A 17,220-nucleotide genomic window follows, 5' to 3' on the forward strand; every position below is an offset into this window, starting at 1 on the left:
CGGCTTTAAACTTCTCCACAACAGTATTACGGACCTGCCTGGTGTGTTCCTTGGTCTTCATGATGCTCTCTGCGCTTTCAACAGAACCTTGAGACTATCACAGAGCAGGTGCATTTATACAGAGACTTGATTACACACAGGTGGATTCTATTTATCACCATCAGTCATTTAGGACAACATTGGATCATTCAGAGATCCTCGCTGAACTTCTGGAGTGAGTTTGCTGCACTGAAAGTAAAGGGGCCGAATAATTTTGCACGCCCCACTTTTCATTTTTTTATTAGTTAAAAAAGTTTCAAAAATCCAATAGATTTCGTTCCACTTCACAATTGTGTCCCACTTGTTGGTGATTCTTCACATAAAATAAAAAATTTATATCTTTATGTTTGAAGCCTGAAATGTGGCAAAAGGTTGAAAAGTTCAAGGGGGCCGAATACTTTCGCAAGGCACTGTACTTCAATTTTCATATCAATCATTGATTCCGTATGAGAATCAAGGGGGAAATTAAATTATTCACCAATTAATTAATTTAATTACCGTAATGATTGCTACTATTAGTATAGTATAGTAGCAGGTACTAATGCTAGCCAGAATTTGTCATCTAAGATCTAAGAAAATTAGATATTCTTATGAATAAGCAAGGAATGAGGTTGCGTCAAGGTTTTCTGTACTGTTCTTTGTGTTATTTTTGAAATTGAATTGGAAGTTGTTGGGTTTCTTTCTCCCTCTAACTGTTCTGAAAGAAAGGTTGGAATCAATTGAATGTGCAATTAATATTAAACATAAATACAGTACCTAGTTAAGAAAGCTATGTGTATTCTGTCTTTGTATTATCTACAGTGGAAAGTATATTGTTAGCTTACATACTGTGTATGAGATAACCATTGATAAGATTTGTTTTTATGAATTATTTTCATCATTGTCCATACCTTTCTTTGTTATTTTGTTGTTTGTTTTCCACAGGGCCTCCGCATGACTAGGCACAATAATGAGCAGATGAATTTCAGAATTGAATCAACAGAGCGTAATAAAATCTTGACACTAAATAGAACACTCTCATTAAAACATTCATCCACAGAAGGGCTCTGCTAACCTGTGGTGATGGCAAAGGTAACCCCAGGGTCCTTGTGTAAGTACATCCCTTCCTCACAAGGGGCCTTTGGGGTGTCATGACATCTCAGGTACTGGAGAGCAATGCGGAGACAAATGTCCACAAAACTGCATTGTTTCAACCTTAAAAAAAACAAATATGACTATTTTTTTTTTCCAAAAAACAGGGGGTTATATTGTGATGGTTGCATTTAAAATGTAGAATATCAGCCTCTCACTATTTCAATTTCAGTCTGAAAATTTAGAAACTCCAATGTACAGCTGTGTGATTCCCAGTCCCCAGCTTCCTGTGCTGTTTCACATAATGAACATGCAGCTTGCAAATCTCAAAACCCAACAAGAAATCAACATCTGACGTCCTCCAAGGGGAAACAAAGGAGAACAAATAGGCTTCACCTGTTTTTTTATGTTTTAAAAAGGTGTTGGTGGTAAAGCTATTCCCATTTCCTCTAGAACACAACAGGTACATCTAAGAGGAGAAACGCTGAGACAGAAGAAGTATAGCAGACAGCAATATAACTATTTAAGGATTTAAATCAAATGGATTTAATGAACCCTGTGCTCCTAGTGCTCAGGTATCTGATCTCCGTAGTAGGGATCATAGGAAACATTACTTTAGTAGTTTCAATTCTTAGTCATTCCCACATGAAGACCTTTGAAATATTTCTACTGGGACTGAGCTTCTCAAATTTAGAAGGCATCTTTCTGGTGAGCATTTTTGACATCACGACCAGGCTCGCACTCCAAAGCCTAGAAGAATGGTCCTTCAAAATCCTGAGGTTCATGGCCTCATTGGGAGAGACAGCAACCATTTTCTTTACAGTACTAATATCTGTCTTCCGCTACCAGAAGCTTAGGCATGCAGAGGCTCGGGGTAACCTGCCAACGTCTTGGGACAACACCAGCACGGCCTGGGCTTTGAGTGGAATGAGCTTGTTTCTGTCTTTCTGCTTCTGTCTGCCTGGCTATTTCATAGAAAGTGATGAGCGTGTGGATAATCACACTAGGTCAAGAAACTTCCTCATAGACCCATTCCAGTGCCCCAGAATAAACTGCCCAGCCATCAACCTGATCTACAAGACACTGTTCCTGTTGTTCACCAATCTGATACCACTCCTCATCATCACAGCAACCAGCGGACTCATTCTGAAGGTTCTCCTCCACAGACGGAAAACTGTATCCGATGTGTATGACTCTTCGCATCATCATCATCAAAACCTTTATTTCTCTAAGAGCACCAAGACTGTCTTGGCAGCAATGTGTATCTTCCAGCTAGACTGGATTACGTATCTGGTACTTCACCTAGCTTTTGACTCATCTAAGATGGACAATTGGTCAGAAATTGAGTTCTTCATTGTTACCACCTACACTACTATCAGTCCTTACGTATATGGAATTGGAACTAACATCTTCTCATGCAGACAGATTGTCAAAGTTCTTTCTTGCCTGTCTTTCTCTGCTTGTGGCTTATATAGGCAACACTCTATGTGTGCAAAGTGGAACCAGTAGAAACCGGTAAGGAGGGAATGAGGTAATGTGTACTGTAGAACATTTGTCTTGTCTTGTGTGTTGTCTGTGAAATAGAATTGGAACTTGTTGTACTCTTTTTTCCACCAGTTGTTCTGAAAGAAATCTCATAGAATGTAATCAAACTTATAATCAAAATTCAAATAACAATGACCCAAGAAAATTTTGGCTGGAAAATCAAGAAAGTATGTATGTTTTGATCTATGACATGTTTTGCACCACAGAACTAAAATTGCTCTTTTTCATCTCATAATGAAAATGAATTAATATTACTATTAAATAATGTTTGTATTGATTTGTGGCATTTAGTTTTTTTCTGTCTTTATTATACATATACAGCCAGAATGCATATAAAAAAAAAAACTATTGAGGGTGTTTTGCACCAACGCCTTTTTGTTTTACTGTATATACTTTGTTACATGTACACATAATTATCATCAGTTACATTGACTCATTCAATTAAAATAAACGTTAGCAGTAATAAAGAGAAAATAAAGTATGCTGTTCATTTAATACACTGAATGCTATGTAGAAATATAGGTTACATAGAAAGAAAACATTCCATTATTTCCACAATAATTGATTTTCCATTCATCCTGGTATTGTCTTTCCTATTATACTGATGACCGACGATTGTTTTTTCTTGAATTTAAAAACATTTGTCTTAATTGCCTAGGAGCAGTCTTCCCGATAGCCACTAGAGGGCACTAGACACAAAACGTGGACTAGGCGGAAGAGAGCCGACCCACACATTAGTATTTCTTAAGTGCCCATTTGAGGATATTATTGTAGTGACTTGACTTGTCCTAAAGTCCTTTGTGCTATACAAGAAGGTGCATTGACTACTTTTCATCCAGCACATAAATAAGGGGTCTAAATTCTACACATCAAACACCAAATATATCCAGTGCCAAAGCTTGGCATTAATCTTTGTGCCAAAGTCTCCCCAGCTTGTTAAACCACTGAGTCTGCATCAAGTACAAAGACGCCTCCACTAAATGGATAGGTGAAGTTTATCACCATGGCAACAGGTTTTGACCACTAGCCAGAGTTATCTGAATTCTTCCCATTTCCCAGAGATTAAAGTTCTGTTGTAGCGCTCAAAAAGGGAGCCTACATAAAACACATGATTTAGATCTCTATCACAAAACTTCCTTTCTGTTACAAAGCCCGGTACAGAGATTTTGAACTTTAGCTGACTGACATTTCTGTGTTGTACTGCATTTTGTTGGCCTGTGCACTGCAACTGGCATTTCCAATTCACTTTTCTTAAACTCAATTGTTAGGTGTGCCAACGCCTAACCCTCTGGCTAAGGAACACAGCAGGAACACTTTGCTCAGAATAGCAAATGGCAATACCACTAATACCGTGGGAGGGATCTTTATAGCTTTGCAAACTGCATACAGATGATACAGATGACTGTAAGAAAAATAAAAAAATAGAGAGAGGACTGGACTTGGATTAAATCAAGTGAGGAGAAATACAATATTATTGTCTGCTTTTATTGCAAGGATTTCTTAGCTTTTCTTTTTATTAACTACTATTAAATCAACATGTCAAGCATTTCCTGCTTTGCTGTCTGATTGCCATGCCCAAAAAACACAAAATAGATTTGGGGGGGGGGGGGGGGGGGTTTGTTTTCGAGCTGACTTGTGATCTCTCTCAGAACTGAGGTGGAAGCCGTTCTGTTCGGAGCTGCGGAGGCTGGTCCACCTTCCCTGGGGCTGTGCTTGCCGTTTCTGTAAATGGTTGCTCGGCATAGGGGCTGGAGACCTGAGAGAGCGGCAGCTTTAAGAGCCTGGCACGGCCATCTGTTTGCTTTCATGGCTGCTACTGCTGCTAGAAAACTTCTAATCAGAGGTGTCTGTGACTCAGAGGAGACTGGCTTTGTAATTGTGCAATAAAGGTACGGCTTGCAAGGGGTCTGTATCCATTTGACTGCATGCCAGTATTTGCAGACAAGTATAACAAACCGAGTTGGCATTTCGAAATCTGATTTCTCGACTAATGCACTGCTGTGACTAATGGGGTAGTTATATATAATCTGAAGGAAGGGCCGCCCAGCCCTGTAGAACAAGTACTGTAAGTGATGACAGAAAAGATCAGTCACACCTTTGACTATGCAGTGACGTCCCGTGAAAGGGTCCTTCTGTTTATTTCGATGTAAGCCTTCTTGTGCAGGTACCGGACTGATCATTTTAAGGCTTTCTATTTGTTTTGCTCTAATGACCTTGGCCTTACCCTGACTCCTTACCAATTACCAAGTACAGCACTGCATTCTGAAAATCTAAACATCTGAGGTTTACCAAAGCTATTTCTCCTCCATCTCTTTCCGGTTTCCTTTGTTTTTAGCTATGACAATAATAGATCAGATGGAAATGGTTTGAAATGCTGTCTCTGGTGCCTCTCAGATTTGAAATTTCCACTGAGCATTTAATCATTTTATTAAAGACTCTACAGCTGACTCTGTTTTCCATTACTTTGCTGGGAAAAGTCATAATCCAATTCAAGTGTTAGAAACCAGGAATAGCAAATATCTTTAAATAACTCTTCCCAGTTCCCGTAACTAGATTGTATTTTTTTCATGCTGAATTGCAGTGAGTAACTCTTAGTATTATTTCCAAATAGTATGTTGTCCTTTTTTTTGCAAACTCTAGCTAAGTGACTTAACCAAGTCACAACTCAGACCTCACCTTGGAGCTGAACTTCCAATTCACTGAGACATTACGTGAGACCTCCCTCAGTATACAGTATATAGCACTCACATTGCTTCAGTAATAATAATAATAATAATAATAATAATAATAATAATAATAATAATAATAATAATAATAATAATAATAATAATAATAATTGCTTACAATTACAGTATGTAGTGCTTTTCTGGACACTCCACTCAAAGGTTTTACAAGTAATGGGGGTCCCCTCCACCACCACCAATGTGCAGCACCCACCTGGATGATGCGATGGCCGCCATAGTGCACCAGAACACTCACCACACATCAGCTATCAGTGGAGAGGAGAACAGAGTGATGAAGCCAATTCATAGATGGGAATTATTAGGAGGCCGTGCTTGGTAAAGGCTAATAGGAAATTTGGCCAGTACATAGTTTCTGCTAAGGATTTCTTAGTAATAAACTGCCTTATGCCTTAAATTACCTAACGCTAACACATTACTGATCTTCCTAGCAAAACACATGACAAATGAAGCACTTGGGTTATTTACAGTACATTTTTTGAAGGTCACAGAACAGCACTATTATGAAATGCACCAAAATTGGCAGTTCACAAGTATGATTACTGTATTTCCGATACCAATAATTATGAAACCTATTTCCATGTGACACTTTTTACATAGCTAAACAACCTGAACACTTGGTTTAAAAGAAAACTCATAACTGCTTAATTTACCTTTACTAATGGCAGAAATGTTGTCCAACTACAGCTATACAGTATACTGTACCTGCCTGGAAATGATTCTCAGAATCATAAGCTTGAAACCAAACTAAATGCTGGGCACCATAGGCAAGGAAAAATACACTACTCAAAAGCTAACACTAATCAAGTCCTGTATTATCTGATACTGTGTATAGGCATATGAAAAATGGTGAGCCATTCATTTTTGGTCCAAGAGAGATGTGATATTTCCATTTACAGTTGCCCATTGTATTCCAGTCAGGCATCATTTTAATGTGCTGACGAAGCTGTTCTGTTGTCTTTGGCAGAAAGCTGCAATACCTGGACATAAAAATAAATTCTTGTTCACCTACTGTAAATGCTGTACTTCTGTCATGATCAGTGTTATGGCTTTTGGATTCAAAGAGTCCACAGCAAGAACTATGAAAATGATATTCTTCTCTCCTGGGAGAAAACAGAGGTAATCAGACAGTGCCATAACATTCCTTTATGTTAAACAGGTTTTCAAAAAATCTAATTTCAAATTGCCAATCATCTGTCGGCTTCATTATTGATACACGTGTGAGTTTTTTTCTCTATGCAGACTAACATACTGTATACAGTAGGTGGAAAAACACAGCTGAGAGATTTTTCTTACTTTATGAAATGGAAATTTCTCCTCACAATGAGAATTTCTTTTAGTGGTGATGAAATGAGAAACACGACAATGTCTGCAGACTGCCCCTTGTAGATTTTTATAAGACCTTTTCAATCCTTTACATATTGGGATTTGGCTTACAATTATGGTGGGTTTGAATTAACAACGTTTGCCTGAACTGGTGATTTCCTTAGTGATAGTGGTTCTCAATGGAATCACATCCTCTTTTCAAATAGTATTGTATTTACGGTACTTCCCTTTTCAACTCCTGATTTACCAATTTTTAGTTGCACTCCTAAACAAGCTTCACAAAGAGTGACTTTCCCCTTAGGATTTATTATGGACTTTATACATTCAATATGATATAGCCAGCAGCTACTGTATATCACTCTGCAACTCACAACTGGCAACCCACTGAAGCTAAGCAGGTGTGAGCCTGGTTGGTACCTGTATGGTAGACCTCCTGGAGAAAAAACTAAGGTTGCTGCTGGAAGAGGTGTTCTGCTCTCCTCCCCACTGATAGCTGATGTGTGGTGAGTGTTCTGGCCCACTATGGTGGCTGTTGCATCATCCAGGTGGATGCTACACATTGGTGGTGGTGATGGAGGGGAGACCCCATTACCTGTAAAGTGCTTTGAGTGGAGTGTCCAGAAAAGCGCTATATAAGTGTAATACTTCAATGTCTGCAATGTACAGTACTGGAACGCAGTCGACAAATGACAGCAAGGTCTGGATCTGAGAGGTTCTAGCCTAAATATTCCACAAAGGTAAAGTAAATATTATGAACAAGAGATTACAATTTTAGCTGACATTTTATCAGAGCAAGTAATATATATATTTTTTTTGTTAACATTAATATAAACAGCCTGAGTGTCTGTATTACCTCACCATGACTTAATAATCTCTGTAGATGCAAGAACTTGACTCCCACATGAACCGAGTTGCCCACCATAGCTGGGGGCTAATGGGAAGTGTAAAATACACTGAATTATTATTGTATTTATTTAGAGAACACAGAATTTAATTATGCTTCAGTCCATAGTATGGGGGTGATGTACAGAAGAGTCTCTGGATTCATAACTGGTGGGTTGTGGTTGTGGGCTTAAGTCCCCACTACAGAAACTGCTTGAGCCAAGAGGTACTTTATCCCAGTTGCTCCAGTCCAACCAGCAGTACGAAAGAGGACCAGTGTGGCCGAGGGGGAAACTCATCCGGGATGAGGGAGTAACTGTACTGTATGTGCTCTCTGTTCACTTAGTGCCATGGAACCAAGAAAATCACTGTCCTGATGATACAGAAATTGCTTAATGTCTGTATTTTAAGGCAATTGTGCCAAACAAGTTAGTTATGTACTTACCGTAGCTGAGTGTTACCTGGTAAACTGCATAGAAACCTTAGTGACACCCTAGTGCTTTATGCAAGGAAAGACATAAAGCTTTCAATACATAATGCCAGACCAGGCAATGGAGATATCCAATTCAGTGTCTTAAAGACACCGATGATTTGTTTCATATGTATAGAAACAAATCATCTGTTTGTATAATATGGGAATGCTAGTGAGTTACTGTTCAATTCAGCAAGTAATATACTTAATTATGGGAACTCTGGTCTTTGACAGCTGACAATTTCTGTTGTAAATGATTTCTAAGTAATACAACAAGTGACTTGCAATAGATAATAAGAACATTTTCCAAGTCTTGGAAATGAAAGATTTAAAGATTTCTGTAATAGTTTCCAGAATTTGGCTTTTCAAGAGCTGGAGACACCTGGATAACATTATAGGAAAACACGACTATCAGTAAGATGCTCCTTCTAAATCTGACGCTGCTGAAATCAATCCAATCATTTTCTAACCACATCTTTCAATTCAGGGTCACAGGAGAGCTAGAGTCTGTCAACAGGCACAAGGCAGGACGCAGCCTGGACACGATGACAGTGCATTGCAGGGCAAACACAGACACAAACACACACACTCTAGGAGCCCCTTAACCTACAGTAGCAGTATCAAAGACGGTTTTCCAAACTCATACATCAGAAAGACTACTGAAACCAAACTTACCCTGCAGCTAGGATCACACATTCCCTCCTTCTCTTAACGACAGACTACTCTTCTTTTAAATTTTCTCCATTCATTGGAAGTTTCATTTCACACCTCTCTACACCTATTCTGACTTCACACCCCTTGATTGGCCTCTCTTTCTGTCCCCTGCTCCCGCTTCTCACTCCTCCTCCCTCCCAGCCTTTGTTCTCCCGCTACATTACCTTTGCCTACTGCCCTGTCTCTCTCACACCTGTAGAAGGCTCCACGGCCGAAACGTTGTGTTTTCTCTCTTCTTTTTTTCAGCATGGAATAAACCTATTACTTGTTCCTTTGCAGCCTACGCATGCTGACGCAGCTACCCACCTGAACTACTAGTAGCAGTATGTGTTTGGACTGTGTTTGAGAAATCCAGTGCACCCAAAAGAAAGCCACACCAACAAGGGGAGAACATACAAACTCCACACAAATAGCACCCCAGGTCCAGAATTGAATGCAGGGCCTGAGGGCTGTAAGGCGGCATGCTCACCCCTGCGCCATTGTGCCACCCACTGGTGAAATCGTCATTTCTAATGAAAAAACAACAGTGCAATAAGTGCAGTGGCAGTATTGTAGATGTTTTGACGACAAGCAGATGAGAGTGGAATTCGTTTAGAGTGGGAATTCTGACATTAAAAAAAAAAAATTCTGGCTTTAAAAAATAGCCGTGCCGTGGGTGGACACAAACTGGTTTTATATAAATATAAAAGGGGGAGAAACTTTATTCTGTTTATGCTGGTCTGATAATTTGGTATGTGGAGAATGTTGGACATTTCCCCTTTCCTCTATGTTCTCTTTATGATCATTAATGACTTTACATCCTTTCTTCCGGTGGTCACACATTCCATTAAAGTGGATCAGTGTGGGCAACTGCCCTGGAGATTGAAGAGTTGCTAATAGAAAGGAATTAAAGTAAATTACAATAAAAGCAGTGAGGAAGTCATTCCAACCATTTAGCCCTTTTGGTACTTAATAACTCATAGATCGAAAGGTTTCAGCTGTTTCTTGAAGGAAGCCAGGATATCAGTTTCAATGACTTGAGTGGGTAGCTTGCTCCCTACTCCCACCCTTTGGTTAAGGAAATGTCTACTGTTCTCGGCTTTAAATGCACTTTCACATACTTTCCACTTGGGCCCTGTGGTTCGTTTTTCACTGTTTACCTTTGAGGATTTTGAAAACTTGTATCGTGTCCCCACGTCGTCTTCACCCTTTAAGACTACGAGGGTCAGTTCTTCCATTAATATTCATGAAAATGCGTCACAGAACAGGGTCACGCCATGTGCTTCAAAACCTCATTTCTGGTGCATCGTTGTATTTTGAAATGTGAACATGGTACACTGGTATGGCCTTTTTCACTGTGCCAATGACGTGGGTTGGTGAAGGGTTTAGTTTGCAGCTTTCCATCACCGAGAACACAAACAGCAAAGGAGTTTCAAAACTAACGAGGTTGATTTGGCTGATGATGTCTTGCTCGTTTTGAATATTAATGGAGCCGACCTTATGTGTGCATTGGAAGCATTATGCTGTGCAGATCCACCCGTTTAGGGAAAAAAAGTCTTTCAAATTCTGAAATTTGCATTCCATTATAGGTAGATCTTCAACCTTTTACGCTGGAAATATAATGTGGGAGGAATAGATATCGGAAGGGACCGCTTACACTCCCCCTCACCAATCTGATGACATAGAAACAGTGACTGTGCGTTTTCGCCTTGGGAATAGGAGAAAAGAAGAAACCGAATCAGCTTTTTATTTGCTGTTTTTTTTAATACAGTATGGGTTCATTCCGCATACTAAAGAAACATTTAGAACGCCGCCCGAAAAACGTAGAAATCGAGTTACTAACACTCAAAGGTCTGCCCTCCTTTGTCATTTTGAGGCAGGGGATTGCTTAAGTGTGAGTCAGTACTTCAGGAGCGAGGTTTCCCAAAGGCTGTTTACATAGACTGGTGATTGTTTCAAGATAGCAAGTGGCGCTGGCACAGCCTTAGCATAATGTACATTCTTCACTTGTGCGAGACTGAACGAGGAAGTGCTGCAAACCCGCAAAGCGAGTAGCAACGCGCTTCAGCTTGTCTGCAAGGCATTAAAGTAAAATCGAAAGAAACTTGCTCAGAAAAAAAAGTGTTTTGCAAAACAAGGAAGACACCCCATGTAAACCGCGTCGTCGCTATGCTCCACACATACGGCGATACAAGTGGAGATCCCACTACGCAGCGAGATAGCAATCAAGAAATACTCTCAGGGACAGCCGTCAGCTCTCGCAGAAGCAGCAAGTCAAGACAGCGTAGTTTCGCCAATTCAGTGACAGAAAATGCTGGATTGAAGTCTGGAAAGCGGACGGAATTCATATGCCATGAAATAACTGGAGTTAGCGTGGTGGAGCTCAGATCATTGTTCGAGGAGCCCCGCAAAAGTGACAGCAACCTTCGCCGCCCTCACCAAGCCAACCCAGGCAAACACATGCCCAAAGAACGGCGAAGGTCTACCAGGGAGCTCAGCCAAACGAGTGGGCATGGGAGCAGCGGGACCGGCTCTCTGAAGGAGAGGAGAGCCAGCCGCAAGGTGACGGAAGGCTGCAACGGGGGCTCGCCGGTGGGTGAGCTCGGCAGCGGCGCGGCGGGCAAGGCCAGGGGCAGCTCACCTGCTGGATGGAACGGGCTGAATAACCACCGCGTGCCCCAGGTGACGATCACCCCCGAGGGCGGCGGGTGCCCCCGAGAGATGCAGGAGGAAGACTGGGGCGATGTTAATGGGCCTCTGCGCCGAAAGCTGTCGAACTCCTCGCTTTCTTCAACCGGGTCCTCGGTCTTTGAAGAATCCGAAGATGACATTCTTAGTGACAACGAGACCAAGAGTAAAGGCATTGTTACTTTGGAACCAGTGGAAGACACTGGCATAGTAAGTTATCTTCTTTAATATCCCTTCTTACTGCATTAATTTGCTAGGGGGAATCCTGACTGCCTTTAAATCGTGTGAACCTTAATTTGAATAGAGATATTTTAAACGAGATGAAACGACTAGTAACACTGTACTTTTAACCTGTTTAACTAAAAGAACAAACGTTTATGCGTATGTGCTGAACTGTTTTAAAGTGATTTTATAAAACTCTTTCTCACCAGATTGTGCGATAATCAGAAATGCTGATCACTTTATTTCGCTTCCCGGAAAGGTATTTTGCCGTCCTGCATAGCTATAATAACAAATAATACAGTAAAAATGGGGGAACTGTGCTCCCGTAACTCGAAGTTAACTTGAAGTTACGGGAGCAAAGAGCTTCTCTGCTGCATCTGAAATTAAATATTAACAAAACAAGAAGATCCAGAGTGCAAGATTCGGTTTTCCCTTTAGATATGTTTATTCCCGTTATATTGTTGATGTGAAACTGCAGCGTTGCTTTGTGGGTTTCAGTGCTCGATGTGGCAAGTCTTTATAAGGTACAAGTCCTCTTCGTTTTTGCCGTAAACACATTGTTAATGGATTGAATAGATTGGACATCCTCAATAAGACAGTCTGTATTCTCAATTAACCACTAATGAGATGTGTTAAACGAGAAGACAGTGCGCTCACTTCACACAGACCGTTCATGCAAAGAACGTTTTGAATTTAAAGAGGCTGAGCAGATTCCTCTTTCATTTTTTTGTCTGATGTCTTAAGGTTTTAAATTAAATTTCCTTCCAGAAAGAGCACTGACATGTTATGTAATGATGAATTCTGAAACTCCCCCACAAAGATGAGGACTGGGATCCGTAGAACAGCTTGAAGACACTGAATGCCCTCTAGTCAGCGTAATTTTTTTTTTTCAGTTTGGAGGACAACGTTTAGAGCAACACTGTCAAACTGGCATAAAGTTACAGCTAAGATACCTGGAAACAGCAAACTTGCATTATCCTTCTTTCCTTAACACCTGGAACACACAGGGCTATGGCTGTGTGGGGACATATGACATGCAGCTGTAATGAACTGGAGGCAGACAGACAGATAGGCAGATAGACATGCAAGCAGATAAATATGTTTTTGTGTTGTTTGATTTCAGGAGTATTTGTTATAGGTAGGGCACTTGTATTCCTTGATTATATGCAGCACGCTGCTCATACAGTACTACACACCTACACAGTTTGGGGCCTACTACCTGTGTCCTATATTGCCCACAGCATTGTGAATCAGCCAGAGTTAATTAATATTAACATAACTGCTGCCCACAGATCAAATCCAGCAGTGGGCCTTGGTGGCAGAAAAGCTTGCCAGGTCAGATCTGGGAAAAGAGCCTTACCCTTTTAACACTGGAAGGTATTCAAAACACGTAAATTACAGGCTGACAACCACCAAATCAGCAACACTTGAAAAGACACAAACATGTAAATGTTTTAACTTGTCTGAATACGTTACGTTAATATGTAAATGTATATTTGTAAGCAATGTATGCAAAATCTTAAAACTGCATTTGCTATGAAAGTATTTTTTCAATATATAAGATATATAAAGTAGGTCTACTGTACAGTATATGAAATACTTTAAAGTTTCTTTGATATTTCACAGTGTAGTATACTAAATTAATTGATTAGTTTGGGCTTTTTAAGTTGAGAATTAAATGATCATTTTGAAGTAGTTGTGCATTACTACATTACTGAGAATTGAAAGCCCATTTTCAGCTGAAACAAAAATCTCTGAAACAGTTTTGGGATCTTAATCAAATCACTGTTTGGCTTATGAAGCTGCCTTAGAACATGGACTCAAATAACAAGAATGATGATTTACTTAAAAGACAGCCCACCTGTATTCTGTGCAACACTGTGAGAAAAAAAGTGATCTGTACCATTATAAGACCCGTCTGATGTACTGCATTCTCTTCACTGTCTCACACACCATTAATAAGTGATAATTTACATTCATGTCAAGTTCTTACAATTACTATCAAGTAGGATCATGTTTTAGCTATGTAGACATTTTGTTTGTGCATGCACTAGAAAATCACAGGTCAGAACTACCAAAACAAGATGTAATGTGTAATGTTGAATTGTTTCACACTGGTGGGCACTGTGAGTGAACATTGCTGCTTTACAGTGCTCTGGCTCTGGGTTCAATTCCGTACCTGGGAATCTGTGTGTGTGGAGTTTATATGTTCTTCCTCTGTGCTTTGGTTATTTCCAAAAACATACTGGTAGGTTAATACACTTCAGGGATTATTGGCCTTGGTGTGTGTGTTTGTGTCTGCGTGTACCTAGTGATGAATTGATATTCCGTCCAGGGTGTATCCTGCCTTGAGCCTGTTACTTGCAAGGATAGGCTTTGGCTGTTCTGCAGCCCTGCATTGGAAGAGGCTGTTAGAAAATGGATGGATGGAATTTTGTACTCATGATTTTACTATACACAAAATAACTGCCTGCACAATATACAGTGCCTGCAGGGGCACTCAAGAAGACTGGAACTTTACCGTATCCTGATTATTTTCAGTGCATTTGAAAGGCCCTGTATTTAACTCAAATTATGTGACTGACTAACCTCATTTGAATCCCATTTGATTTTTGTTTAGTTCAGGCAAAGCGGCTGAGAATTGAAAGCATTTGTAGCTCAATAGCTTGTGGTTACTGAAAAGCAAGATTTGCATATCAGCAGGTACAGTATTGGCTTTTATAATATTCTGCAGCAGTCACTGATTATCTGCTTCCAGGTTTATAGACATTAGATTTCCTTTCAATTTCGTATGTGTTTTGGGTTTTAAATCAGTTACTTTATAATTACCTTTAACAACAAAGGTGTGAAATTATGATTTTTAGGCACATTTCTATGTAGTAAAGTGGTTTATGTTTCTGGACATTCCTAATGTTGAGAGTGAGGCTCTATATTAATGTAATAGCTCATCAGAAGATGTAATTTCTGGCTAAACATGTGTTACTTTCCCAGATGAACTGGAGGTGATCAGGGTGTTTAAGAGAACATGGATTGTTACACTTTCCTGGTGGGTGTTTGCTGTGTGAATATTGATCTTTATCACAGACTAAAGAGAAGTATCCTCATCCTCAAAAGAGTTATGTCCACAAGAGTTCTGAAATCTAGTTATTCTTCACACTGCCAAGTGGAAGATTAAAACTTGTACAGTAAGCACTGGCAAAACCAACATCCACTCAGTGTGTTTGTTAGTTGGAGGGGATAAAGCTGGGCTGGACATAATAATACCAGTAATAAGACCAGTCATGGTTTTGTTAAAAGAAAGGGCCCAGTCTTTTGTTTTTTGCTTTCAGGATGGGGGGCGAGAGGAGGTTGTTGGAGGAAATGTTGGGGTACCAGGAGAGGAGGAAAACATATTTCATCCCTCCTCCCTTTGATGTTGTCACTGGCACCAGGGTCTATTTGAGATAGCAGCAGCTTCTTGTGATTTTTGGGGATGGGTTACTTCAATTAAAATCAATATAAGATTGATTGATAAGATTGATAAGAACACCCACCAGGAAGTGTGTGGTTGTTATATGCCTCATTTAAAGTTGTGTGTAAATGTCACCTGTATTTTCCTTTTTAAAGGCAGAGCAGACCTCAAGTAGCCTTTTCCCAGAGATAGGACTGGACATTATTCAGTGCTAACAGTAACTTGTAAATTCTTTAATTTCATTACATCTGCTCTGTTTCATACATTTCATGCCTCATGAAGATTATTTTCTAAACTGTCTGTCAATATCATAAAATATGTTTAAGTGTTCTGGGTGTTTCATGCAGTAAAAATAAACAAAAGCTGTTTTTTGTACCTAATCATTTTTCTTGGATCCCACTGGGAGAGTTTTTTAAAAATTATTTCTACAAACGTGCAAGAGTCTAGCAAGGCACATAAAACAAAAGGGGGTAATATCTTCGCTGCATCTCTGCAGGAAAGAGGACATTTTGGGCAACCCTCTTTTTGAAGATCCGTAATTATTTTTGTACTAAAGACAATGGGCAACACTTCTGTCCCTAGAGGAACTGGTGGAAGACTGTGACGTAGCTCTGTTACAGATGTGGAACGCAGAAGGATTTCCATTCCAAGTTAGAAGAGAGACAATGTTCCATTCTACTTCCTATACGTCAGCCTGTTCTGTCTTGTTTATGAAAGCTGCAGTTAATTTTACACTTGTGGCATTTGAAGGGGTTGCGAAACAGAACCGTTTAAAAGTGTATCGGAAGCAAAGATTGAATATATCCTTTACATGCAGAGCATGTTCACAGGACAGCTGAAGACCTACTGGCACCGGTGCTTGGTGCTTGAACTGAGAAGTAATGGGCTGGAACACCATTCTACTTATTAAAAGGAGGTTTCTTCTGGTTATAGTAAGTGGTCTTGTTAATAGGTGTTTCCCCTTTGTGAAAATGCCATTTCTCGTCTTGAGAAAGGGGAAACATGTTTGAACTTAAAAACCTGATTGGTACCCAGCAGTGCAGACAGCTCATATAGTGTAGTTGTTGTCAGGACACATTGATAGTCCCACCAAACAATGTTTTTGTCAGTACAGTTTAGTGTGGTTACAACACACAGGAGCTGTGAAAATTGAGGTGATTTACATTTTCTCTGTTGTTAAGCACGAGTTTAACTTATTTTCAAAGGGATAAACTTACATCCTCATTCTGCTTATTATAGTGACAGTCACTCAATATTTGACTTTGCTGGACAAACCGGATTTGTCTATGCAAACCATTCAGCTGAATTTTGTGGGTTGACTGCGACTGGTGGACTGTAGGCAAACAACTGCATCTTTGCAGTGCTGTCCTAATGTGAGAATGTATTTTCACTCTTTATTCTTGGGATATAGCACAGGGAACAAAATCTTACTAACCCATAACAAGCCACCTAGCCTTGATTTTAAAAATCAAAATCTCTTAGAAACATACACCTTTCTAACATATTTCTGCCATGCTTTTTTGTTTTACTGTTTTTTCTTTATGTGTATATATACAGTACAGTGTATACACTGAAACCAACAACATTTGTTATATTTTAATACTTTCCAGTGTATAAATATATTCACACTTATCACATGTCTAGTATTTTTACAGCATTGACCCCACTCTTGAACAGATAGCCGAATACTATAAAATGGAGCAGATAACTTGCTACATTTTTTGCTTGCTAATTCTCATTCGTACCTGTAGCCATATTGTTACTAAACACTTGACTTTCTATGCAGACAGGTACGTATATTGTTTTTCCTGTTGTTTTTTTTAAACAACTTGCCCCCCCTTGAATAATAAAGACTCTCTCTTTCACAGATACAAAGTACAGTAGTTAATTTTTGGTTCTACAATTGCACAGATGAAGTTCATGCTTTTATTAGAATACTTCATTGATGACAAAATAGGACTCATTTTTTTAGAATGTCTCAGCTGTAATGGCGTAAATATAATACACATACACAGTATATAATAATACACAATTATAATAATATACTGTATATGTATATTTTATAAACATGTAAACACGTAAAAACATAT

The 17,220-nt window shown here is 39.5% G+C and overlaps 2 protein-coding genes across 2 annotated transcripts in view; both read left to right on the forward strand.

The window, feature by feature from the left end:
• Nucleotides 1–968: 968 nt before the first annotated feature.
• Nucleotides 969–3,159, forward strand: ora6 (olfactory receptor class A related 6). The gene has a single exon (XM_088648206.1). The coding sequence runs from the start codon at nucleotides 1,651–1,653 to the stop codon at nucleotides 2,617–2,619; it is 969 nt and encodes a 322-aa protein (XP_088504332.1). The 5' UTR covers nucleotides 969–1,650; the 3' UTR covers nucleotides 2,620–3,159.
• Nucleotides 3,160–10,625: 7,466 nt separating this feature from the next.
• Nucleotides 10,626–17,220, forward strand: part of itpka (inositol-trisphosphate 3-kinase A) — a 28,199-nt gene continuing 21,604 nt past the window's right edge. Inside the window, exon 1 of the mRNA XM_088648208.1 lies at nucleotides 10,626–11,667. Within this exon, the coding sequence (XP_088504334.1) occupies nucleotides 10,939–11,667 (729 nt within the window). The 5' untranslated portion in view covers nucleotides 10,626–10,938. The remainder of the gene's footprint in view (nucleotides 11,668–17,220) is intronic.

Source organism: Lepisosteus platostomus, chromosome 10 (genome assembly GCF_059453375.1).
Source record: "Lepisosteus platostomus isolate fLepPlt1 chromosome 10, fLepPlt1.hap1, whole genome shotgun sequence".
NCBI classification, from domain to species: domain Eukaryota; kingdom Metazoa; phylum Chordata; class Actinopteri; order Semionotiformes; family Lepisosteidae; genus Lepisosteus; species Lepisosteus platostomus.

Coding starts and splice junctions, on each gene's coding strand:
- ora6 (XM_088648206.1), top strand. CDS start 1,651: ATGGATTTAATGAACCCTGTGCTCCTAGTGCTCAGGTATCTGATCTCC.